Raw genomic sequence first — 25,467 nt, forward strand, 5'->3', positions numbered from 1 at the left:
ACCCCCACCCTGAACCCCCACAAAGCACTGCCCAGGAGCTGCACCGAACCTTGACACCGCCCACCCGCCATTTCCCTCAAGCCAGCACGGGTGGGCTCCTGTTCCTTCCGATTCTAAGAGGTGCGACTACAACCGACATTTAGGAGCGCACTGACACTTTCTCTTCCAGAGAAAATGTTCTCCATTTAAAAAGATTTGGCCTTACTTATTTATCTTGTTTTAAAGCCACTGGTGTGCTACTTGAGCCATTAAAACACGGGGGAGGGAATGGGGAGAAGATGTTTGAAAAAAAAAACAAAACAGAATTAAGTGCTTATAGAGTGCTTTCTCAGAGAAGGCAATGGCACCCCACTCCAGTACTCTTGCCTGCAAATCCCATGGACTGAGGAGTCTGGTGGGCTGCAGTCCACGGGGTCACTAAGAGTCGGACATGACTGAGCGACTTCACTTTCACTTTTCACTTTCATGCATTGGAGAAGGAAATGGCAACCCACTCCAGTGTTCTTGTCTGGAGAATCCCAGGGACGGGGGAGCCTGGTGGGCTGCCGTCTATGGGGTCGCACAGAGTCGGACACGACTGAAGCGACTTAGCAGCAGCAGCAGCAGCAGCAGAGTGCTTTCTCCTTTGCTTCCAAACCTCAACTATCATGATGTTCTCTGGCACAGGAAATAAATTTTGTGTGAATCTCTGTCTATGGTTCGAGCAATTCTGAGTCAAAGGTTGTTGTTCAGTCACTAAGTCGTGTCTGACTCTTTGTTTCCAAGTCAAAGGTAAACAGATTTATTTCCTGTAGAACACTGGAGAGCCCTGAACTTGCCAGTGTATACTGTGGGTCTTGAAGAAGGGCTTATAATATGCAATATTTTTATAAACTTGTCTTCTCACTGAATTCTCACAGGTCTAACAGACACTTCATGGGAATGGGAATGGGACAAGAAATACTAGTCCACGTTCATCAAAAGACAGCCAAGTGTGTGTGTATATATATATAAAAGATATAGAAAATGTCCATATAATAAATATCAGGAGTTTCTTAGTGTGAAAGTGACGCAACAGTTATAAGATAATGAAGGTACAAACTTCAAAAACTTTGGTGGATTATTATAGTTTTCAGCAAACTGTAAACCCACCCAAAGACTACTTCAAGAAAGTTCTGAAATTCTATACCGAAAAAAGAAAAAAATCATTAGAGTAGTAAGTTGGAATATCTTCCGAAATAGGCAATTTCATCACCTTGCATAAAGAAAATGCAGCTTTAGTAACAGTTTTTTTTTTCTCTTTTTAAAACTTTTGACTTTATATTGGAGTATAGATGATCAACAATGTTGTGACCGCTGCAGGTGGACAGCAAAGGGGCTCAGCCATACATATACATGCGTCCATTCTCCCCCAAACTCCCCTCCCATCTAGGCTGCCACATAACACTGAGCAGAGTTCCCTGTGCTGCACAGTCAGACCTTGCAGGTTAGCCATTTTAAATACAGCAGAGTGTACAAGTCCACCCCCTTTTCCTTGTTTTTTTTTTTGGTGGTGCCCTGCGATATGTTGGATCTTAGATCCTCAAACAGGGATCAACCCAGTGCCCCCTGCAGGCGAAGGGCAGAGTTTTAACCACTGGACCACCAGGGAAGTCCCCAAAACAATGAAAACGAAAGGACAGTTTTCAGGGGAAGCTGTGTCGAACTCTTGCTCTTTGGAAATGAAGGTAGATTAGGGAACCTAGGTGATGGACACAGAGTTCATTTCAAGCTTCAGTTCAGACGGAGGTTCTAGGCTCCTCTGAGGGAGAGCTTCCCTTCAGTGTTCTTCTTCGTCTCCAGCAGCTGGTGGCTCAGACGGTAAAGAATCCCTTCTGCAATGCAGGAGACCCAGGTTCCATCCCTGGGTCAGGAAGACCCCCTGGAGGAGGACACGGCAACCCACTCCAGTATTCTTCCTTGGGAAATCCCAAGGATAGAGGAGCCTGGTGGGCTATAGTCCATGGGGTCACAAAGGGTCGGACATGACTGAGCAAAGCATGCACGTTCTTGGCTGGAGAGCTGGGAGCTTAGCTGCCTCAGAGAATGTTACCCGAAGTAAAGTGAGCCAGTAAGTCTTATTGTCTCGAGATTGTCGTCATGCACAGAGTACAGAATGAGTACAATGCAAATGACCCTCCCGCTTGGAAAATCCAGCATCTCCCAGGAGGCAATGCAGAAAGGTCACAGTCCTAACTGTGCCGTATTGTTCTCTCGCAGAGGGGACCATTCTGAACGGCACTTGTGCCACTGTATTAGGATCTCTGGTGGCATCATTCAGAAGGCTTTCATCACTCTCGCCCTTTAGCACCCATCAGTGCCAGGGTCCCCTCTAAAGAAGTGTCTTTGACTCACACCAGGGGAGAAAAACACAGGGTGACCTACAGCTCTTTTTTTTTTTTTTAATTTGCTTTCTCTTCCTCTTTGGGCTCTTCTGGTGGCTTAGAAGGTAAAGAATCTGCCTGAAATGTAGGAGCCACAGGAGATTCGAGTTTGATCCCTGGGTTGGGAAGATCTCCTGGAGATGGAAATGGCAACCGACTCTAGTTTTCTTGCCTGGAGAATTCCATGGACAGAGGAGCCTGGTGGGCTACAGTCTATGGGACTGAAAAGAGTTGGACACAACTGAGTGACTAACACTTGTCCTCTGTATTTATTTGGAAATTTTACTCCCATCACTAGGCCTTTAACTAGGATTTGCAGTACTTTTTCTCTCTGTAGTTTATCTATTTATTTGCTTTTGGCTGCCCTGGGTCTTTGCTGCTGTGCAGGCTTCTTTCTAGTTGTGGAGAGCGGGGGCTAGTCTCTAGTTGCGGTGCACAGATATGCCATTTCGGTGGCATCTCTTGTGGCGGAGCACAGGCTCCAGGGCTTGAGGGCTTCTGTGGTTGCGACACGCGAGCTCAGTAATTGCAGTTCCCAGGCCCCAGAGCACAGGCTGCATAGCTGTGGCGCACTTACTTAGTTGCTCCAAGGAATGTGGCATCTTCTCAGACCAGGAACCACGTCTCCTGAATTGGCAGGTGAATCCTCCACCACTGAGCTGCCAGGGAAACCCAGCCCGCAGCCCTTGAAAGAAACCGGTTTGTTTCTTCATCACTCAAGTGTCTGCTGAGAATCACTATCTTCGGTCAATCAGAGAAAGTTCCTACCGAATCAGAACTCAATCATCGGACCTTCATGTGTCTCTATTAAGAATGTAGCATCGTAAAGAAGAGCTTTCCTCTAAGAGAGGTATCTGACTCCCCTGACTCAGTCAGTGAGGAACTGTGATCGATAGGCACCTTGCACCAAGGCTTTGAAACAAAAAACCAGGAAATGAGGACTGCTTCTCTCATAGCTGCAACTCTTAAGCAGGGTTTTGACTGGTGCAAATAGCATCACGTTATCATTTACTACCAGGCAGAAGAAGCCATGGACTTCTAAGCCTTCGTCCTTTTCCATCACTGACTGCTTCCAACAGCGTGCTTTCCTGAGAGGTAAACTGAGGCAGGGGAAAAAAAAGAATAAATCCCAATTGTTCTTCTGAAAGACAGCAGTTTGGGTTAAAGCTGGATGACCTGAGGTTGAACATGACTGACACAAAGCTTGGACATCATTGGTCGGTGCACCTGTTCATTCCACCCCTCTCTCATGCCAAGACATTGTATTAACTTTCATGTGATGCTCTGTACAAACGCCATGACATGTACAAACGACTGAGTAACTAAGCAAGCCAGCAATTTTTAACATTGTTTATCTCCCACTGGAAGGTGTCTTGCCTAACCCAGGAATATCAGGTCTTTTCACTACAAAATGAAAGTTCCTAAAGCAGTATACATCAACAAATCCACGGAGACAAGAGCACCCTGTTACAGTTCAGACTTACGGATGTCTCTGCGTTCTGCCACACATGAGAGATGTGATAGCCCACCAGATTCCCGTCCTGCCGCTTAATGGGAGGCTTGATCCACCGAACAGCCACCTTGTTGCTGGACTCATTCAGAAACATGGTGACGTTCAGAGGTGCTACTGATGGGGCTACAAAAGGAAAAGGGGAGAAGGATGAGGAGCTACGAAGGAATGCACGTAGAACAAAAAACATTCAACGAATCCAAAAGAAGAAAGTGGACCAAGTTACAGACAGAACCAATAGAAAATATGATAGATGTAAATCTATCCATGGGCTTCTTTGGTGGCTCAGTGATTTAAAAACACACACACAAAAAAAACCCTACCTGTCAATGCAGGAGATGGAAAAGGCAATGGTAACCCCTTCTAGTATTCTTGCCTGGGAAATCCCATGGAAAGAGAAGCTGGGCGGGCTACAGTCCATGGGGTCACAAAAGAGTCAGACACGACTTAGTGACTAAACAACACATCTATCCATTTGAATGATACCATTACATTTCACTGGGCTAACTATCCCAATTCAAAGGCAAAAATTGTGAAGTACAGTACTCCTGATATGAAACACACATCAAATATAAAGATACAAATTAGTTAAAATAAGTATGAATAAATGATATACCATGTAATCAAAAGAGAGCTAAAATGGCTATATTAATATCAGATAAAATAGATTTCACAGATAATACTATTAGTACCAAAAATAAAGAAAATAATTTCATAATGATAAAGTGGCCAATTAATTCAGAAAGCACAGTAATATTAAACATTTATGCCCAAAATAACAGAACTTCAGGGACTTCTCTGGTGGTCCAGTGGCTAAGACTCCATACTCTCAATGCAGGGGGCCTAGATTCAAACCCTGGTCAGGGAACTGGATCCCACACGCCACAACTAAAGATCCCACCTGCTGCAATGGAGACCCAGCACAGTCAAATAAATAAATAAGAAAATAGTTGGCTCCCAAATTAAAAAAAAAAAAACAACAGCACTTTAAAATATCTGGACTGCTAGACCTGCAAATAGAAATAGATAAATTCACAATTATAATTGCAGGCTTTAATGCACTTGTTTACATAATTGATAGAAAAAGGAAGCAGAAAGTCATTAAAAATACAGTTTGAAAAACACTACCAACAAACCTCACCAAGTTCACATTTATAGAACACTCCATCTATGACAAACCTAGACGGCATATTAAAAAGCAAAGATATCAGTTTGCTGACAAAGGTCCATATGGTCAAAGCTATGCTTTTTCCAGTATTCATGTTCAGATGTGAGAGTTGGACCATAAGGAAGCCTGAGTACTGAAGAATTGATATTTTCAAACTGTGGTGCTGGAGAAGACTCTTGAGCGTCCCTTGGACTGCAAGGAGATCAAACCAGTCAACCCTAAAGGAAATCAACCCTGAATATTCACTCGGAATGACTGATGCTGAAGCTGAAGCTCCAATATTTTGGCCACCTGATGCAAGGAACTGACTCATTGGAAAAGACACTGAAGCTGGGAGGGATTGGGGGCAGGAGGAGAAGGGGCAACAGAGGATGAGATGGTTGGATGGCATCACCAATTCAACGGACATGAGTTTGAGGAAACTCCGGGAGATGGTGATGGACAGGGAATCCTGGAGTGCTGCAGTCCATGGGGTCACAAAGAGTTGGGTATGACTGAGCAACCGAACAACAAGAACAACAACCATTGAATCAGAGCAGGATGCACATTCTCTTCAGGTGCACACTGAACGTTTATCAGGGCACATACACCATGTTCTGGACCATGAAATGAGTCTTGATAAAGACTGAAGGACTCAAGCAACACAAATTATGTTCTTTGACCTCAGTAGAATGAAGTTAGAAGTCAGTCATACCAAGATCTCTGGAAAACCCCTTAAATATTTTGGAAATTACATTAGACACCTAAATAACTAACTGCTCAAAGAAGAAATCAAAACAGAAACCAGAAAGTGTTAATATTTTGAGCTGAGTAAAAATGAAACAGCAGATAAAAATCATTCTCAAAGGTTCTTCTTCCTCATTTAAGGTATTTTACAACCTCGGCACTAGTTTCATTTGTGCAAGGATTAAGCCCTAACAATTTGTGATCTAGACCTTTCCCACAGTCTGTATTAAAATTAGAGCACTGATTAGGTAAGGCGGGAGTTCAGGGCAGGAAAGAGACTCTAAGCAATCCAGAACTCTAAACTGAGAAATAATAGAAACTGTACAATTGACATCTAACATAACTATAATACAATATTCACTTCAATGTTCATAGAAAAAATGTAAGATTTTGGAAATCAAAAGCAGTACACGGAAATTTTACAGATGCAAATAAAATTTGCTATGAGAAAATAATATAGAACCAACAGCACCTATTTCGTATGGTTGCTACGAGGAGCTAATGAAATAATGCACGTAAAGTAACTACGATGGTCACTGACACGCAGTAGGTGCTTCTTGAACATTAGCTACCTTCATATATTTATTAGTTTCTTGACTTTGATGCTATGAGTAATAACTTTCATATATGCTTCATGCTAAGACACTTCAGTCGAGTCTGACTCTTTGTGACCCAATGGACCAGAGTCTGCCAGGATCCTCTGTCCATGGGATTGTCCAGAAAAGAATACTGGAGTGGGTTGCCATTTCCTTCTCCAGGGGATCTTCCCAACCGAGGGATTGAAGGGCAACTCTTACATCTCCTGCATTGGCAGGCAGCTTATCACTAGTGCCACCTGGGAAGCAGTCATATTTTAATTAATGTGCTATAAAGAGTGTGCTACTATTAATATCTTTCTATGTGAAAGAAAACATCACCTATATATAGGAAGTATACGGTTTGTCACTAAACCCTTTTCAAATACAGTAAGTCCCCTACACAAAAATGAGTTCTTTTTCCGAGAGGGCGTTTATAAATCCAATTTGTTTGTAAGTCCAACAAAGTTAGCCTAGGTACCCAACTAACACGATTGACTATATAGTACTGTACTGAAATAGGTTTAAAATTGAAGGAAAGTTACACAGCTCAAAATAGCCTGGAGTTAAAACTCCCCTTGGGGTCCTCCCCACGGTTCTATGCAAAACAAAGACGTCTCTCACCGGAAGAAAAAAATGGACATTAAGGTTGATTACACCCAGCTCCCAGCCGGTCCCAGCCTCTGGCCGATCTCCAGAATTCCTCGCCCCAGCCGTTTAAGAGATAACTACTCCGAACAACCTTGGAGAACAGGCCCCCTTAAGACAGTAGCTTTCCACATACATGCCTATGCATACTCTTTTCTTGGGTTAGTGCACCAGCTCACTAATCTGACTGCTGCTCCTTCTCGCCTCATTGAAGGTGATCTGTTCCTGTAAAGTGCCAGTCTCATTCTTTTTCCAAACCTCACCTTCTCTAACTCCCTTACCCTACAATTCTTTTCATACAAATAATACATAAAAAAGCAAACCAAAAGTAAAACATTTTTCGTGTTTTAAAAAGTACAGTAGTACAGTACAGCAGCTGGCGCACAGGGGTCGACATCCAGTGAACAGGCAAGAAGAGTTACTGGCTGGAGGAGGAGAGGAGGTGGGAGATGGCAGAGCTGAAGGACTGCCGGCAACAGGAGACGGAAGGCACGCTGCCTGACCCCGATAGCACAGGTTCCGGTTCCTTGCTGCAACCACATGCACCTCCGCATCTCTGAAAGCTCGAAACTTAAAGGTTTGTATGTAGGGAGCTTACTATATGGAAGGAAACACCTTTCCCATTTTCATTGGTCATCTCCATAAAATTCTCTTCCAGAGACAAAGGCCACACAAACAAAAGTTAAAGTCTGAACCAGCCCGTCAGGAAGGATTTATTTCATCACATGCCATCCGGCACAATATTCATTTCTGAACCCCAGGAATTACCTCCTTCGGTTGTGCTGGCCAGAATCCAAGGGCTTATTGCAGACCAGCCGACTTCATTCATGCAGGACACGCTGATGCTGTAATTCGCCAGAGCCTGCAGCTGCTCGATTTGATACAGATGTGCTGAACCCGAGGTGTTAAAAATCCTGACTGAGCCATGACTCAGCGGCTCAACTTCCTTGACCTAAATGAAAAGTAAAATTGTGGACCAGGCGTGAGTAAGGTAGTAGGAATGTTAGGCTTGGGGCATCCACGCATCCAACGTGCATGGCCCTTCCTCTGCACCGAGCGGAAGTACCTGCTTCCTTTTGGGTCACACCCTAAATTTCCCACTACTGCGTTACTCATGCTACTTACTTGAGCAACAACTGGGAACCTGATAAAAAACGCCTGAAATAAGTGTTCTCACTGTGGCTGGTAACAGAGCAAATAAATCATCATCTTCGAAACAGTGTCAGACTTTATTTTTGGGGGCTCCAAAATCACTGCAGATGGTGATTGCAGCCATGAAATTAAAAGACGCTTACTCCTTAGAAGGAAAGTTATGACCAACCTAGATAGCATATTAAAAAGCAGAGATATTACTTTGTCAGCAGAGGTCCATCTAGTCAAGGCTATGGTTTTTCCAATAGTCACGTATGGATGTGAGAGTTGGACTGTGAAGAAAGCTGAGTGCTGAAGAACTGATGCTTTTGAACTATGGTGTTGGAGAAGGCTCTTGAGTCCAAGACTCTCCCTTGGACTGCAAGGAGATCCAATCAATCCATCCTAAATGAGACCAGTCCTGGGTGTTCACTGGAAGGACTGATGCTGAGGCTGAAACTCCAATACTTTGGCCACCTCATGAGAAGAGTTGGAAAAGACCCTGATGCTGGGAGGGATTGGGGGCAGGAGGAAGGGGAGGACAGAGGATGAGATGGCTGGATGGCATCGCCAACTCGATACACATGAGTTTGAGTGAACTCCGGGAGTTGGTGATGGACAGGGAGGCCTGTGATTCATGGGGTCGAAAAGAGTCGGACTCGACTGAGTGACTGGACTGAACTGAACATTATAATCCTTATAATTTACATTTAACCGAAAAGAAAAGTAGCTTTTCCTCTCTTAGAATCACTTTAATTCTTGATCCTTTTTTCCCCAGTTGTTTCACATAATATACCAAAAACTACCTGAAATATATAGAATCTGACCCTTTAAAGAGAACATTTCCCAAATCCTACTTTAGAAGATGAGACACTTAATTAAAAAAAAAAAATTTGTATTTCATTATGTAACCTGAGGAATTCTGCTATTGTCTTGAGGCTAATTTGAACATGCCCTTTATTCTTACCCCCCAATTCCCACTCCAATATAAACTCAACTCCAAAAGCACACACAGACAATGCAGATTTTATGGCATTTTTTGGTGGAGAGATACAGGAAACGATCATTTGCACCTTTTCCAACAAGCTTTTCTCCAAATCTTTAGAAAACCTATCAGCTCTTTCTTCTGAGTCCTTGTACGCCATCTTTCCCTCCATAAACACCACCAGTCTCTCCATATCCCTCTCCCGATGTCTTCTGTATGTGTAGGCAAGAGGGGGGAATCCCCAGCAAATCTAGTCTTTGGGAAACTTCCAGCTTTTCTCTTGGAAACCTCTTATCTGGGGATAGGGATCATGCAGAGTCTTCCTTCGCTGTATGTTTTTGAAAGTGAAGTGACAGTCCTTCAGTTGCGTCCGACCCCTTGCGGCCCCATGGGCTGTAGCCACCAGGCTCCTCCGCCCAGGGAATTCTCCAGGCAGGAATACTGGAGTGAATTGCCGTGCCCTGCTCCAGGGAATCTTCCCAACCCAGGGATCGAGCCTGGGTGTCCGGCACTGCAGGTAGATCTGTCACCGTTTGAGCCACCAGGGAAGCCTTCAATGCATATTTCTCACTATTTCTAAAACATGTACTGATAAAAATCAGAAAAGACTAAATAGTATTGGACAAAACAGAAGTCACCAAGAACAGTTTGGGAAAAAAATCTTAAACCCACAAAATGTATTCCTGATAATAATGGGCTTGAAATTATAGGGTGTGGATATACAATCTTGTTATTTCAGGAGATATATGTTTGAAATTTAGGTCAAGGGGCCACAAGCTGACATTTCGGAATTCTAAATCCCCCAGTGGATACGATGAAGGGGGGCACCGGGCTCGAGTCTCACGTCTGACTCAGACCCACAGGCTCCACCGGGTGACAAGACGGAAACCCACTGGCCTGAGGAAACACCAGAGGAGAACCCAGGAGCTGGGTGCTTATCGTGGTGGTGGCTGTTGGCAGAAATTAATTTTTTTTTCCTTCCCTTTAAAGTCTGCACCTACTTCCTGGTGACCAAGCACTGGAACTAAGGTGGAAGAAACCCTGGCTCCCACCCCTGCCCGTTTCCGGAGCTGTGCACCGGCCTGCTGCCGCTCACAGGGACTCTCTTTACAGCACACTCCTAGACGAAGCCGCGGTTTCTGTAACCGTGCTGGTGGGTCCTGGGGCATGAAACAGTAAGACTACGTGGGAGAGGTAAAAATAGAAATGGAGTCCAGAGCCCAAAAATGGGTGAAGAATGAAACCAACGCCAGGACCAACGGAAGTGAGAGGGTGTGTCCTGCTAGTGTGTGGATCTGAATCTTGTCCAAAACATTCATTTGTTACTAAGTCAGAGTTTAAAATTGCAATGAACTGGGAATCTGCTACAAAACTATACTTGGTCCCTTCAGAAATGGGAATACACTGTTAATCAACAGCTTGGTGCTCTATGATGACCTAGAGGGGTGGGATGGCAGGTGGGGTGAGATGAGATACATGTGTACATTTAGCCAATTCATGTTGTTGTACAGCAGAAACTACCACAACATTGTAAAGCGATTAAATTCCAATTTTAAAAAAACAATATAAAAGTATATAACTTGTAGAGCCAATTCTGACCAATTTCACTAGGACTGCCAGAGAAAATACAGCACACCTAATTATATTTAAAGTTCAAATCAGTTCAATTCAGTTTGGTTCAGTCACTCAGTTGTGTCTGACTCTTTGCAACCCTATGGACACACCAGGCCTCCCTGTCCATCACCAACTCCCAGAGATTACTCAAACTCATGTCCATTGAGTCAGTGATGCCATCCAAACATCTCATCCTCTGTCATTCCCTTCTTCTCTGGCCCTCAATCTTTCCCAGCATCAGGGTCTTTTCAAATGAGTCAGCTCTTCACATCAAGTGGTCAAAGTATTGGAGTTTCAACTTCAGCATCAGTCCTTCCAGTGAACACCCAGGACTGATCTCCTTTAGCATGGACTGCTTGGATTGCTTGCAGTCCAAGGGACTCTCAAGAGGCTTCTCCAACACCACAGTTCAAAAGCATCAATTCTTTTGCACTCAGCTTTCTTTATAGTCCAACTCTCACATCCATACATGACTACTGGAAAAACCATAGCCTTGACTAGACGAACCTTTGTTGGCAAAATAATGTCTCTGATTGTTAATATGCTGTCTAGGTTGCTCATAACTTTTCTTCAAAGGAGTAGGCGTCTCTTAATTTCATGGCTGCAGTCATCATCTGCAGTGATTTTGGAGCCCAGAAAAATAAAGTCAGCCACTGTTTCCACTGTTTCTCCACCTATTTGCCATGAAGTGATGGGACCAGATGCCATGATCTTTGTTTTCTGAATGTTGAGCTTTAAGCCAACTTTTTCACTCTCTACTTTTACTTTCATCAAGAGGCTCTTTAGTTCTTCTTCACTTTCTGCCATAAGGGTGGTATCATCTGCATATCTGAGGTTATTGATATTTCTCCTGGCAATCTTGATTCCAGCTTGTGCTGCTTCCAGTCCAGCGTTTCTCATGACGTACTCTGCATGTAAGTTAAATAAGCAGGGTGACAATATACAGCCTTGACGTACTCCTTTTCCTATTTGGAACCAGTCTGTTGTTCCATGTCCAGTTCTAACTGTTGCTTCCTGACCTCCATACAGTTTTCTCAAGGGGCAGGTCAGGTGGTCTGGTATTCCCACCTCTTTCAGAATTTTCCACAGTTTATTGTGATCCACACAGTCATATGTGACTATGCTTTATTGGCATAGTCAATAAAGCAGAAATAGATGTTTTTCTGGAACTCTCTTGATTTTTCCACGATCCAGCGGATGTTTGCAATTTGATCTCTGGTTCCTCTGCCTTTTCTAAAACCAGCTTGAACATCTGGAAGTTCACAGTTCATGTATTGTTTGAAGCCTGGCTTGGAGAATTCTGAGCATTACTTTGCTAGCGTGTGAGATGAGTGTAATTGTGTGGTAGTTTGAGCATTCTTTGGCATTGCCTTTCTTTGGGATTGGAACGAAAACGGACCTTTTCCAGTCCTGTGGACACTGCTGAGTCTTCCAAATTTGCTGGCATATTGAGTGCAGCACTTTCACAGCATCATCCTTCAGGATTTGAAATAGCTCAACTGAAATTCCATCACCTCCACTAGTTTTGTTCGTAGTGATGCTTTCTAAAGCCCACTTGACTTCACATTGCAGGATGTCTGGCTCTAGGTCAGTGAGGATACCATTGTGATTATCTAGGTCATGAAGATCTTTTTGTACAGTTCTTCTGTGTATTCTTGCCACCTCTTCTTAATATCTTCTGCTTCTGTTAGGTCCATACCATTTCTGTCCTTTATCGAGCCCATCTTTGCATGAAATGTTCCCTTGGTATCTCTAATTTTCTTGAAGAGATCTCTAGTCTTTCCCATTCTATTGTTTTCCTCTATTTCTTTGCATTGATCGCTGAGGAAGGCTTTCTTATCTCTCCTTGCCATTCTTTGGAACTCTGCATTCAGATGCTTATATCTTTCCTTTTCTCCTTTGCTTTTTGCTTCTCTTCTTTTCAAAGCTATTTGTAAGGCCTCCCCAGACAGCCATTTTCCTTTTTTGCATTTCTTTTTCTTGGGGATGGTCTTGATCCCTGTCTCCTGTACAATGTCACAAACCTCTGTCCATAGGTCATCAGGCACTCTGTCTATCAGATGGAGTTCCTTAAATCTATTTCTCACTTCCACTGTATTATCATAAGGGAGTTGATTTAGGTCATACCTGAATGGTCTAGTGGTTTTCCCTACTTTCTTCAATTTAAGTCTGAATTTGGCAATAAGGAGTTTATTTTCTGAGTCATAGTTAGCTCCTGGTCTTGCTTCTGCTGACTGTATAGAGCTTCTCTATCTTTGGCTGCAAAGAATATAATCAATCTGATTTCGGTGTTGACCATCTGGTGATGTCCATGTGTAGAGTCTTTTCTTGTGTTGTTGGAAGAGGGTGTTTGCTATGACCAGTGTGTTGTCTTGGCAGAACTCTATTAGCCTTTGCCTGCTTCATTCCGTATTCCAAGGCCAAATTTGCCTGTTACTCCAGGTGTTTCTTGACTTCCTACTTTTGCATTCCAGTCCCCTATGTGAAAAGGACATCTTTTTTGGGTGTTAATTCTAAGAAGGTCTTGTAGGTCTTCATGAAACCATTCAACTTCAGCTTCTTCAGCATTACTGGTTAGGGCATAGACTTGGATTACTGTGATATTGAATGGTTTGCCTTTGAAATGAACAGAGATCATTCTGTCATTTTTGAGATTGCACCCAAGTACTGCATTTCGGACTCTTTTGTTGACCATGATGACTACTCCATTTCTTCTAAGGGATTCCTGCCCACAGTAGTAGATGTAATGGTCATCTGAGTTAAATTTACCCATTCCAGTCCATTTTAGTACACTGAGTCCTAAAATGTTGACATTCACTCTTGACATCTCCTCTTTGACCACTTCCAATTTGCCTTGATTCATGGACCTAACATTCCAGGTTCCTATGCAATATTGCTCTTTACAGCATCGGACCTTACTTCCATCACCAGTCACATCCACAACTGGGTGTTGTTTTTGCTTTGGCTCCGTCTCTTCATTCTTTTTGGAGTTATTTCTCCACTGATCTCCAGTAGCATATCGGGCACATACCAACCTGGGGAGTTCATCTTTCAGTGTCCTATCTTTTTGCCTTTTCATACTGTTCATGGGGTTCTCAAGGCAGGAATACTGAAGTAGTTTGCATTCCCTTCTCCAGTGGACCACATTTTGTCAGAACTCTCCACCATGACCCATCTGTCTTGGGTGGTCCTACATGGCATGGCTCGAAGTTTCATTGAGTTAGACAAGACTGTGGTCCACGTGATTAGATTGGTTAGTTTTCTGTGATTGTGGCTTTCAGTCTGACTGCTCTCTGATAGAGAAGAATAAGAGGCTTATGGAAGCTTCCTGATGGGAGAGACTGACTGAGGGGGAAACTGGGTCTTGTTTTGATGGGCGGGGCCATGCTCAGTAAATCTTTAATCCAATTTTCTGTTGAATGGGTGGAGCTGTGTTCCCTCCCTGCTATTTACCTGAGGCCAAACTATGGTGGAGGTAATGAAGATAATGGTGACATCCCTCAAAAGATCCCATGCAGGCATGCCACAGTCCATGCCCCCAACCCTGCAGCAGACGACCACTGACCCACGCCTCCACCAGAGACTTCTGGACACCCACAGGAAAGTCTCCTGTGGGGTCACTGCTCCTTTCTCCTGCATCCTGGTGCATAAGGTTCTGTTTGTGCCCTCCAGGAGTCTATTTCCCAGTCCTGTGTAAGTTCTGGCAGTTCGATGGTGGGGTTAATGGTGACCTCCCCCAAGAGGGCTTATGCCATACCCACACCCAGAGCCTCTGTCCCTGCGGCAGACCACTCCTGACCCGGACCTCTGCAGGAGACGCTCAAACACAGTTCTGTGCCAGTCTCTGTGGGTCCCTGGGTCCTGATGCGCACAAGGTTTGTTTGAGCCCTCTGAGCGTCTCTGGCGGGAATGGGGTTTGATTCTAAACGCTAATTTGCCCCTCCTATCATCTTGCTGGGGCTTCTCCTTTGCCCTGGGACATGGGTTATCTCCTCACAGCAGGTCCAGCGCCTACCATCTTACCGGGGTTTCCCTGACCTTGGATGTGAGGTATCTCCACACGGCGGGTCAAGCGATGCGTAGCCAGTGCTCCTGACCTTGGACGTGGGGAATCTATTTATGGCTGCTCCAGCGAAGTTCAAATAGACAACCAATAATTATGGGTATAGGTATGACACAAAGTCAGCAGTGTAATTATATTATAATGTAACTACATTTCTATTTGCTAAATCTGGAGAGATGGAGAGGAGAATGGGTGAAGGGAGTCTGAGCTAGCTGTTGGGACAAAGACAGGATAACCACAGAAAGGTTAACCATAGGATCCAACGTGGGCAAGGGGGCTGCAATTTGGCAGCCTCAGGACGGCTCTTCGTACCACAGCCCCCCAAAACCTGGGCGGAGAGAGACAGAAAGCAAGTGAAGCTTGTGGAGATCCGTCTTCCTCCTGGAGCGGTGACCTGGTGCTTTCACACTTCCCAGCCCCCTATCTACCTCACATCGACCCCGAGAACCACTCTTCCCAAGGGTGGCAGGGTCGGGGGGAACGTAACAACCTCCTACAGGAAGGAGTCTCATGATCCTCTTGGACTCTTCAAGCAGCTCAGTAACTGGAAACAATCTTTGAAAAGGCCAGTCCATACAGGGAATATAACCACATTTTATAATAACTATAAATAGAGTATGGGCTTCCTGTGTAGCTCAGCCGATAAAGAATCCGCCTGCAACACAGGAGATCTGGTTTGATTCCTGGGCCAGGAAGTTCCCCTGGAGAAAGGATAGGCTACCCACTCCAGTATTCTTGGGCTTCCTTGGTGGCTCAGAGGGTAAAGAATCCACCTACCATGCAGGAGACCCAGGTTTGTTCCCTGGGTTGGGAAGATCCCCCTGGAGGAGGGCATGGCAACCCACTCCAGTATTCTTGCCTGGCACCCCCAATTTTTCCAACAGGCTGAGTTGGCACATTCAGTAGTGAGGATAACTTGTGTCTTGTCCTTTATGGCCACCAACCCAGGAGGAGCCAGGCTGGAGCATGCCTGGCTTCTGAATTCCTGGTCACAAGCCAGATGTGTTTTTGTACCTTAAAAATTCATTCTCCCTGGTCTCATGATGTTCTATCTTAGAAACATGTTTCTCCTCCAGTTGGACCCTGGACCACGCACAAAGAAGGGCACAGCGCCCCAGGCAGTCAGAACATCACAAAACGGCGTGTGCCTGGCGGACACAGGGCGGGCAGGAGGCCAAGAGCTTCTGAACAGGGGTGTCAACTTGACGTCTGTGCCACTCTTCAGGTGTAAAATAAGTCAGGCAGAGTCACTGAGCCCCAAATAGCTATTTCTCTTCATCAAGAAAGGTTACCTGAATTCTGCAATCGCTGAGCGGGGAGTAGCCATCAAAACCCGGGACCCAGGAGATGAGGATGCTGTGTGCGGAGCTGTTGTGGACCCTGACTTCGGTAGGTGGGGAGGGAATTGCTACGTAAAAGACAAAAGACACACCACACACACAATTATAAACCACAGGAGGTCACAGCTACCAAACAGGTACATTAATACCAAGCCCATGTCTGCTTCTTGAGATTGGGAAAATTAAGCACGAGTTTTAAAGAGGAGCCACCCTCTGGGTGAGGGTGATCGTATAACCTCTAGATTGGTCTCGCAGTGACAGGATGACTCTGCCTGGACCAGAGACGTGGGATGCAGACCTGTGCTCCTGCCCACTGATGACATGAGAACTTTTAGCTGGACGAGGATGGGGAGATATCCATTTCCTCCTGCTCTGTGCAGGGGTGTCACTGGTACTGTAAATGAGGGCAAAGAGCTATGGTCCTCCCTATCTGCCTTATGTTGTTACTGTTGTTGTTCAGTCCTAAGCTGTGTCCTACTCCTTGCAACCCCATGGACTGCAGCATGCCAGGCTCCCCTGTCCTTCACTACCTCCTGGAATTTGCTCAAATTTATGTCCATTGAGTTGGTGATGCTATCTTTCCATCTCAACCTCTGTCACCCCTTTCTCTTTTCGTCTTCAATTTTTTCCAGCATTAGGGTTTTTTCCAATGAGTCAGCTCTTCACATGAGGTGGCCAAAGTATTGGAGTCTCAGCTTTAGCATCAGTCCTTCCAATGAATATTCAGGGTTGAATTCCTTTAGGATTGACTGGTTTGGTCTCCTTGCAGTCCAAGAGACTTTCAAGAGTCTTCTCCAGCACCACAGTTTGAAAACATCAATTCTTCAGTGCTCAGCTTTTTTTATGGTCCAATTCTTACATTCATAAATGACTACTGGAAAAACCGTAGCTTTGACTAGATGGATCTTTGTCTGCAAAGTAATGTCTTTGCTTTTTAATACTCTTGTCTAGGTTTGTCGTAGCTTTCCTTCCAAGGAGCAGGCATCTTTTAATTTCATGTCTACAGTCACCATTCACAGTGATTTTGGAGCACACAAACAGGAGATCTGTCACTAGTTCCATTTTTTCTCTTTCTATCTGCCTTTGTGTGTGTGCTCAATCGCTCAGTCATGTCTGACTGCTTTCAGACCCCATGGTCTGTGTCCACCAGGCTCCTCTGTCCATAGGATTTCCCAGGCAAGAATACTGGAGTGTGTTGCCATTTCCTACACCAGGGGAATCTTTTGGACCCAGGAATTGGACCTGAACATCTGGCTTCATCCCTCGGCTAAAAGCTGAGTTGGGGAGCCCTACATTAACTGAAGAGGAGTGGCCTGCCCTGAGAAGAAGAGGGGCACCGTGGGAACATGCATGCGTGTGTGCCTGTGCACTTGTGTGATGAGGGAAGGAAGCTTTCTTGGCCGAGGAAATGGGCGAGAGTCAGCTCAAGCCCAAGAGCCAAGTGCATCTGCTCATGGGGAGGGGAAGGCAGGCTGTAATGACCATGTGATGCCCTCAGTCACAGGTGGGACATGGCTAGGTATTCATTAGTAATAGATTGCTACTAATAATCTACTATTAATAGAATCCAACACATTATTGATAGCATGAAACACAGATCTGTTTTTAACGTATTAAAATTTGTGAATCAACACTGCTTTCATTATCTATTTATTTACTTTTGGCTGCACCACTAGGCTTGCAGGATTCTTAGTGCCCCAACCAGGAATCGAACTCTTGCCCTTGGCAGTGAAAGCCCGAAGTCCTAACCACTGGACTGCCAGAGAATACTCATACATTAAACTTTTTTTTTGATATGTGTAATATTTTGATGTGGACCAGTTTTTTTAAGTTGTTACTGAATTTGTTACAAAATTGCTTCTGCTTTAGATTTTGAGTTTTTGAAAGTGAAGTATGTGGGATGTTAGCTCCACAACTTAGGATCGAACTACCACCCCCTGCGTTGGGAGGCAACATCTTAACCACTGGACCACCAGGGAAGTCCCTAAACTCTTAATTAATGTTAATAACCACATTTATGGGCTTCCCTGGCGGCTCAGACAGTAAAGCATCTGCCTGCAATGCAGGACACTAGGTTCCATCCCTGGGTTGGGAAGATCCCCTGGAGAAAGGGACAGAAACTCACTCCAGTATCTTGCCTGGAGAAGCCCATGGACAGAGGGCTGGTGGGCTACAGTCCTCGGGGTTGCAAAGTCAGACACAATTAAGCAACCAGCACACACACAACATTTATAATCCAAAAAGACGACTAATGTTTTTGAATGGGTGCTTACTATGTGCCAGGAATCTTTATGGACTTCATTTGATCATGATTAGAACCCTATGAGAGAAGTAGTCTTACAATCCCCATAGATGGAAGGGGAAATTTGAGGACCACAGAAGTTAGAAACTTGCCAAAGCTCACCGAGCTCATTAGCAACAGAATGGGGACTTGAACTCAGGTCTGCCTCACCCCAGAGCTCCATATCTCTCAACAGGACACTGGTGGCTGGCTGTGGGAGCAGGGAGCAGACCAGCATGCAGACCAGCCAGGCTGGAGGGTGTGAGCACCACTTAATCGGCTGCATGGCCCGCGTGGCACAGGTCAATGCCCTCTCCACTCAGCTCTCTCTTCTATTACATGGGGAGAGACTGCACTGTTTGATGGGGCTGAAATGAGGATGAAATGAGGTAACACACGCACGAGGTCTGGGAGAGATGTACTGGTGATGAAGGCAAAGACAGGAGGCACAGATGAGGGGAAGAAAAGACCATATTAAGCACCCACTGGGCATGTTCAGGATTCCAGTTTTACCAGGAGACACACAGCTTGATGAATGAGAAAGCCAGCCTTTCATTTGACTCACTTTCCTAAACACATTATCTGCTTTTCCAGATCCAAATCTGGCCACATACACCTCAACTGATGACAGATTGGCAGGGAGTTTTGATTGCTTTGACATACATGTTTAAGAAAGCCCAAAACCGGAGTTTCAGAAATAGGACTTGTTAAAGTCCTAGTTGAGATTCTGTCTGAAGCATAAAATTCAAGAAGTGCTTCTCATTTTATGGAGTTTTAAACTTTAAGACATTGATGTTTTATGAAAATGTCTTTATAAATTTACACCCACTGGTGGATTCCAGAAATTCCCAGCATTTCTTTTGAAAATTGTAATAATGCAATTCGTAATGAAGGAAGGAAGTTATACAGTTCCTCTTGTAATAACTTTCGGTTGGCTCATTTTTCCTTTCCAGCTAAATTTTAGCAAATGCCCTCTCATAGCTTCTTCCAGCTGATTTGCTGAAGATAAACATCAGCAGCAAAGCTTGGTGTGCTGCAGTTCGTGGGGTCGCACAGAGTCGGACACGTCTGAGCAACTGAGCAACAGCAACAGACATCAGCACCTTTAAAAACTACAATGCCTCAGAATTTTGAGTCTTCTGTTACGCCTTACCCACCCTTTAACTCATTATTAAACACACTCTGCTGTTTCCCTCTGTCATTTCCTCCAAGGACAAGACCAAAAGGAGTACGAACTCAGTATTTCCTTCTCAATATTTAAATTAAGAACAAATAATGTAGAGAATAGAACAAATAACCCCCAAGGTGGAGGGGGTTAAGGGAGGGATGGAATGGTAGGCTGGGGTTAGCAGATGTAAACTTTTATATATAGGATGGATAAACAACAAGGTCCTATTGTAGATCACCAAGAGCTACATATTCAATAACCTGTGATAAACCATAATGGAAAAGAATATTAAAAAATATATATATATGTAAAGACTGAATCACTCTGCTGTATATCAGTAATTAACACAATATTGTAAATCAACTGTACTTCAATAAAAATTCATTCATTAATTAAAATATAAATTAAGAACAAATACTAAAACATATCATTTCCTTGAATTTCTATGAGAAAGGTTAAGGAGATGACTTGAAAAGGTAACAAAAGGTTTTCCTTTCAAGTTTCAGATTTTTATTTTTTAAAAGTTTTTATTGGAGTATAGTTGCTTTAGAATGTTGTGTTAGTTTCTGTTGTATAGCAAAGTGAATAAGTTATATATATACATATATCCCTCTTTTTTTTTAATTTCCTTCCCATTTAGGTCACCACAGAGCATTGAGTAGCATTCCCTGAGCTATATATTGCGCTCTCATTAATGATCTATGATCTATTTTATACACAGTTTTACAGTATCAATAGTATATATATATCAGTCCCAATCCCTCCTACCCCAGCTTCAGTTTGCTCTCTACATCTGTGTCTCTATTTCGCTTTGCACATAGGTTCATCTCTATCAATTTTTTCAAAGTTTCAGGTTTAAATATCTTTGATTCCACAGAAGGGGGAGGAAGAGACAGAATGTTGGATTGGAAAGGGGGTGCCTGGGTGTGCCTTCAAACACCTGCCTTTCATTTTGTTACATCCCAGCCTAGGGGAAGCAAGGGGTGGGACAGAGATTAGGAGAAAGAGGGACCAGCGCCTTGGGCCCCCAGGAGAGGCATGACTCTGACCTCCTCCCTCCTCAGAGCAGCTGCTGGGAGGACTGGCCCCAGCTCCAGCTGCCCAGGGAAGGACACAGCCCATCCCTAGATCAATGGGGACTAGTTCAGTGTGGAAGAGTAAAAAGTAAAAAGAGGACCTAAGATGATCTGGGTCAACATTTCAGCCTATTTTCTTCTCTGACTGAGCAGAAAACTAAACTAGTTACTGTTGATCAAAGACAAGTGTGAGGCCCTGTTAGGAGTATTTCTGTTCGCATTATCTCATGGAACCCTCAGGAAGAGACAGGTTCTGTAATTGTCTCCATTTTACAGAGGGGCACCCTGAAGGTGTTGAGTGACTTGTTCAAGGTCAAGGGAAGCCAGGGCTCAATCCCAGGCTGCTGGCTGCACAGCTCACAGTGTTTCCCCTGCAAGACCACACCCTGACACTTACCTTTGATGTTGATCTGCACGCTTTTGGACACGGTCAGCCCTTTTTGATTGTGGGCCTCACAACTGAAGATTGTGGTCTTGGTCAGACCTAGAGGAGAAGGAGAGACCCATGAGACCAGGGGTGGAGAGGCAGGCTGCTGTTTATCAGAATCCTGCGGAAGTCTGGGCATCCTTTTACTTTGTGGTTCAGTGCTTCAAGCCATAAACGCAAAGTTAATTAAAAATGTGTGTTGGTGTTTGAAAAACAAACCTAGGATTAAACCCTAGGTACCAGGAGCAAGGCAACAATGGGCTTAAAAGACATCTGTAATTCATTAAAATTCTTTATTTTTTCCCAATGGTGAGACATGAGGCAGCAAAGCAGTATCATTTAGTTTTAAAATTTCAGCAAGGAGCTATGGGAATTGTGTGTGTGCTCAATCCCTCAGTCGTGTCCAACTCTGCGACCCCGTGGGCTGTAGCCCTCCAGGTTTCTCCGTCCATGGAATTTTCCAGGCAAGAACACTGGAATGGGTTGCCATTTCCTCCTTCAGGGGATCTTCCCAACCCAGGGATCGAACCCACATCTCTTGCATCTCCTGCACTGGCAGGCAGATTCTTTACCAGTGTGCCACCTGGGAAGCCTGCAATAGGAATTGCTGGCCCCAATATTAAGAAAAGTGGTTTATGGGGCTCACCTAGACAACCCCATGCTTAGCATTCCCATATATCCTATGCTACATACTGTGGACATGTCAGGACTCCAGAAACAGCAGGACAAAAGCCACAGTTTGTAAAACTTCCAATGAATGAAATTTCCGTTGCAGTGATCCTTTTTTAATAGTAAAAATCAATGTATTCATAAGGAATTATGTAAACACAAGGCATCACTATTACTTGAAGACACTGGTGCTGAATGAAGAAAAATTATACCATTTCAGAGGTTTGAAGATATCTTACAAATGAAAAATATTCCGTTGATTCATTAATTTTAAGGAGAAAGGAAGAGAAGCAATCCAGATCTTGGTTTCCTTATTTTTATTACGGTTTTAATTCTTTCGACTGTGCTGTGTGGCATGTGGGATCTGAGTTCCTCATTGGAAGCACAGAGTCTTAACCACTGGACTTCCAGGGAAGTCCCAAGACCTTGGTTTCTTTCTTTTAAAAATATTTGTATTTATTTGGTTGCACTAGGTCTTAGTTTCGGCATGTACTGTACTGGGAGCATGGAGTCTTAGCTGCTGGACCACCAGGGAAGTCCCCGCTTGGCTTCTTATAATACTATTCGCCAGTGAAAGGAGCCAGAGTTCCTCGGAGAAATGCTGATTTTCAGTTTGGAGCAGTAAACATCTAAGATGAGCCTTGAGCAAAATATAAAACCTACGACACACACACACCCACACACGCACAAAGGGACGGGTGGGGGCGGCGGCAAAGAGACACAGGAGCTAAACAACTCCTAATCGCCAAAGTGGGAGCAAGTCGAGCAAGAAGATAAAGTAGCATTAGACTGTAACCCAAAGTATAAGATAATTATCCATGAGTCATAGCGACATTTGTTGTTGCTCTTGTTGTTTAGCTGCTCAGTCGTGTCCAACTCTTTTTTGACCCCATGGACTATATCCCACCAGGCTCCTCTGTCCATTGGATGGATTTCCCAGGCAAGAATACTAGAGTGGGTTGCCATGCCCTCCTCCAGGGGATCTTCCTGACCCCGGGATGGAACCTGTATCTCCTGCATTTCCTACATTGGCAGGCGGATTCTTTACTGCTAAGCCACCTAGGAAGCTCCTTTACCAATACATACAAGTGATTAAATAAAGAGACAAACCCCCATGCAGAAGAGTTCCAAGTGATTTTTATATTGATGCTCCGCTCCTAAAGAGGAGCATTAATCCTTACTCCTGAACATAATGACTTCCTTCCAAAGAGATCGATATGGAAAGGGGAGTCAAAGAAAAACTTTCAAGTGAGGAACTGACACACACTGGCTCAGGTGGAGGGTCAAGGTCAAGGCCAATGCTGTAAGCCACGCTGACAGAGTGTACCCTCGATGTGATGTCATGAGAATGGCACTTCCCCTCTGGGGTCCTCCCCCGCCAAAACACAGAACCCAGATCTAACCACGAGAAAAAGGAGCTAAACGTCAGACAGGTCCAAACTGTGGGACACACTACAAAAAAAAGACCTGACCCGTACTCAAAGCCATGCATGTCATCAAAAACAAGGCAAGTCTGAGAGGTTGTCATAGCCGAGGGAAGCTGAAGGAGACACAACTAAAGCCTAGGCCAGTAGAAGGACGTCAGGTAAAGACTAAGAAAATCTGGATAAACTATGGACTTTCGTTGATAATAATGTCTCGGGAATTTTCAGGGGTGACAGAATAATCAGCTACATGCTAGTTTCAGGCTTACTTACTGGAAGGACATTTCAGTGAGGTAAAAAAGCATGCTTGAGGACTTCCCTGGTGGTCCAGTGGCTAAGACTCTGAGTTCCCAGTGCAGGGAGCCCAGGTTTGATCCCTGTTCAGGGAACTAGAGCCCATGTGCCACTAATTAAGACTCAGCACAGCCAAATACATAATAATATAATATATAATAGAGTATGTAATATAATATAATACATAATTATTATAATACAATAATATAATATATTATGATGATATAATAATAATAGAAATAAGGTGCACAATAAATGTAACGCACTTGAATCATCCCCGAAACCATCCCCCTTATCCACCATCTCTGGTCCAAGAAAAAATTGTCTTCCATGAAACTGGTCCCTGGTGCCAAAAAGGTTGGGGACCACTGCTCTAAGCCACCACCTGGGGCCCCTGTTGCCCACCACTTTTTCACAGGCAGGCCTGTGACCTTTGGTTCTTCCTGCTGGAGTATCACCTTTAACCTTCCAGGTCGTCAGTTCCCAAATGAGATGCCTGTTTCACCAGGCAACGTGAACTGGCAGAACTTGGCTTATGTTTAGAAAAATCAGCTTTGGCTCAATCATAAGACCCTGGGAGCTGCTAGGCAACTTACATTTTGTACATATTTGAGCAGACTTTTGCAGGCTAAAACCAGTCATTTGACTTCAATCACCCTTGTCCAAACTCTTGGGAAACCCTTGAAAACAAACCATGAATCCCTCAGACAACTGGTGGTGAGGGCAAGCCTGGCCCTGCAAGGAGACAAGAGGATGGACCTATTTCCTTGAGATCCACCATCTCCTTACAGATTCCAAAGTAAGATGAGTTAGGCCCATGGTTTTTTAGTCCTGCAAGGTTGACCGATGTCTAGAGTGAAACCACTCCTCACGGAACAGGATTTTGCGTTAAGGGGAAGACGTTTTTCCTCTTCGTGCTTCTCTTCGGAGGACACACAAAGTCAGCAGCTAATTCTCTGGCACAAGCACCCATTCCGACTCAGAACTGCCCACAAGAAGCCAAACCATCAAGGGCAGTGGTTTTATCCGGCAGGTTGAGGTGGTGAATGCCCACAGGCCAAACAGAGGCTAGCAAAGAGAAATGGAGGCTGATTCCAACCTAGATTAACTTTCTCTAGAATTGAATGGGTAAAAACTTTAGGCCAACTATAGGCTTCCTGGCTTAATGTATTTGGTGATACATTTTTTTTTTTGGCTTAAGGGCATTAGCTTCCCACTTGGAGGCTCATTTATAAACCTGAGTTGACTGCAGCAACCAAGATGGACTAAGAAAGAGAGCTACCCCATCACTTCTCCCTTCTCCCTCCCTCAACTACTAGACTAGAAAGGATCTTGAAGTTTTAGAGCCCAACCCTGTGGCTTTTCAGGGAGAATAGTACCCACGCACCACGTCTCCACCCTACCGCCCAATCTCCCAAACATCCCCAACAGCAGCGCCTCCACATTTCCTGTTGCCAGATCTTCTTCTCGTGGACACCCCCTGCCTGCATGACATCCCACCCAAGTTCACTATGATGGTTTGCGCCCCTCTTGCTTGGTACTCTGCTGGTTTAAAAAAAGACAGCCCCTGACACAAGGTCTGAAAGATATTTTAGGGAACATGCAGCCACAGGATGCTCCCTCAAGGGAAAGACAATCAGAACTGCTGAGGAGGCAGTCCCTAAGAGCACAGTTAGGGTGTTTCTTTGACTTCTGGGTTAAGCAATCCTGTCCTTTTATTTTTTCCCCTGGTGTTCATCTTTCTACCCAGAGAGGAGAGAAATACAATAATATGCTGCATAAATGAAGGGCTTACACTTATGAACTTGGAACTCCCTTTCTGCCCTGAATTCATTCACTCAACATTTAGTGCATAGCTGCTATGTGCCAGATGTTTTCCAGGCACCTGGGATCTATCCATGATACCTGCCCTTATAAAGCTCACATTCTCAAGGACAAAAGAGGGTGAGAAATAATAGCCTTAATA

General features: G+C 44.4%; 1 protein-coding gene across 2 annotated transcripts in view; it reads right to left on the reverse strand.

The window, feature by feature from the left end:
* MERTK (MER proto-oncogene, tyrosine kinase) overlaps window positions 1-25,467 on the reverse strand; it is a 129,413-nt gene that overhangs the window by 34,673 nt on the left and 69,273 nt on the right. For both annotated transcript variants that reach the window (XM_006065944.4, XM_025260577.3), the window contains exons 5-8: window positions 21,085-21,171; window positions 16,115-16,230; window positions 7,798-7,981; window positions 3,887-4,038 (exon numbers count right to left, since the gene is read on the reverse strand). In XM_006065944.4, the coding sequence (XP_006066006.3) occupies window positions 3,887-4,038; window positions 7,798-7,981; window positions 16,115-16,230; window positions 21,085-21,171 (539 nt within the window). The remainder of the gene's footprint in view (window positions 1-3,886; window positions 4,039-7,797; window positions 7,982-16,114; window positions 16,231-21,084; window positions 21,172-25,467) is intronic.

Source organism: Bubalus bubalis, chromosome 12, assembly GCF_019923935.1.
Source record: "Bubalus bubalis isolate 160015118507 breed Murrah chromosome 12, NDDB_SH_1, whole genome shotgun sequence".
NCBI lineage: Eukaryota > Metazoa > Chordata > Mammalia > Artiodactyla > Bovidae > Bubalus > Bubalus bubalis.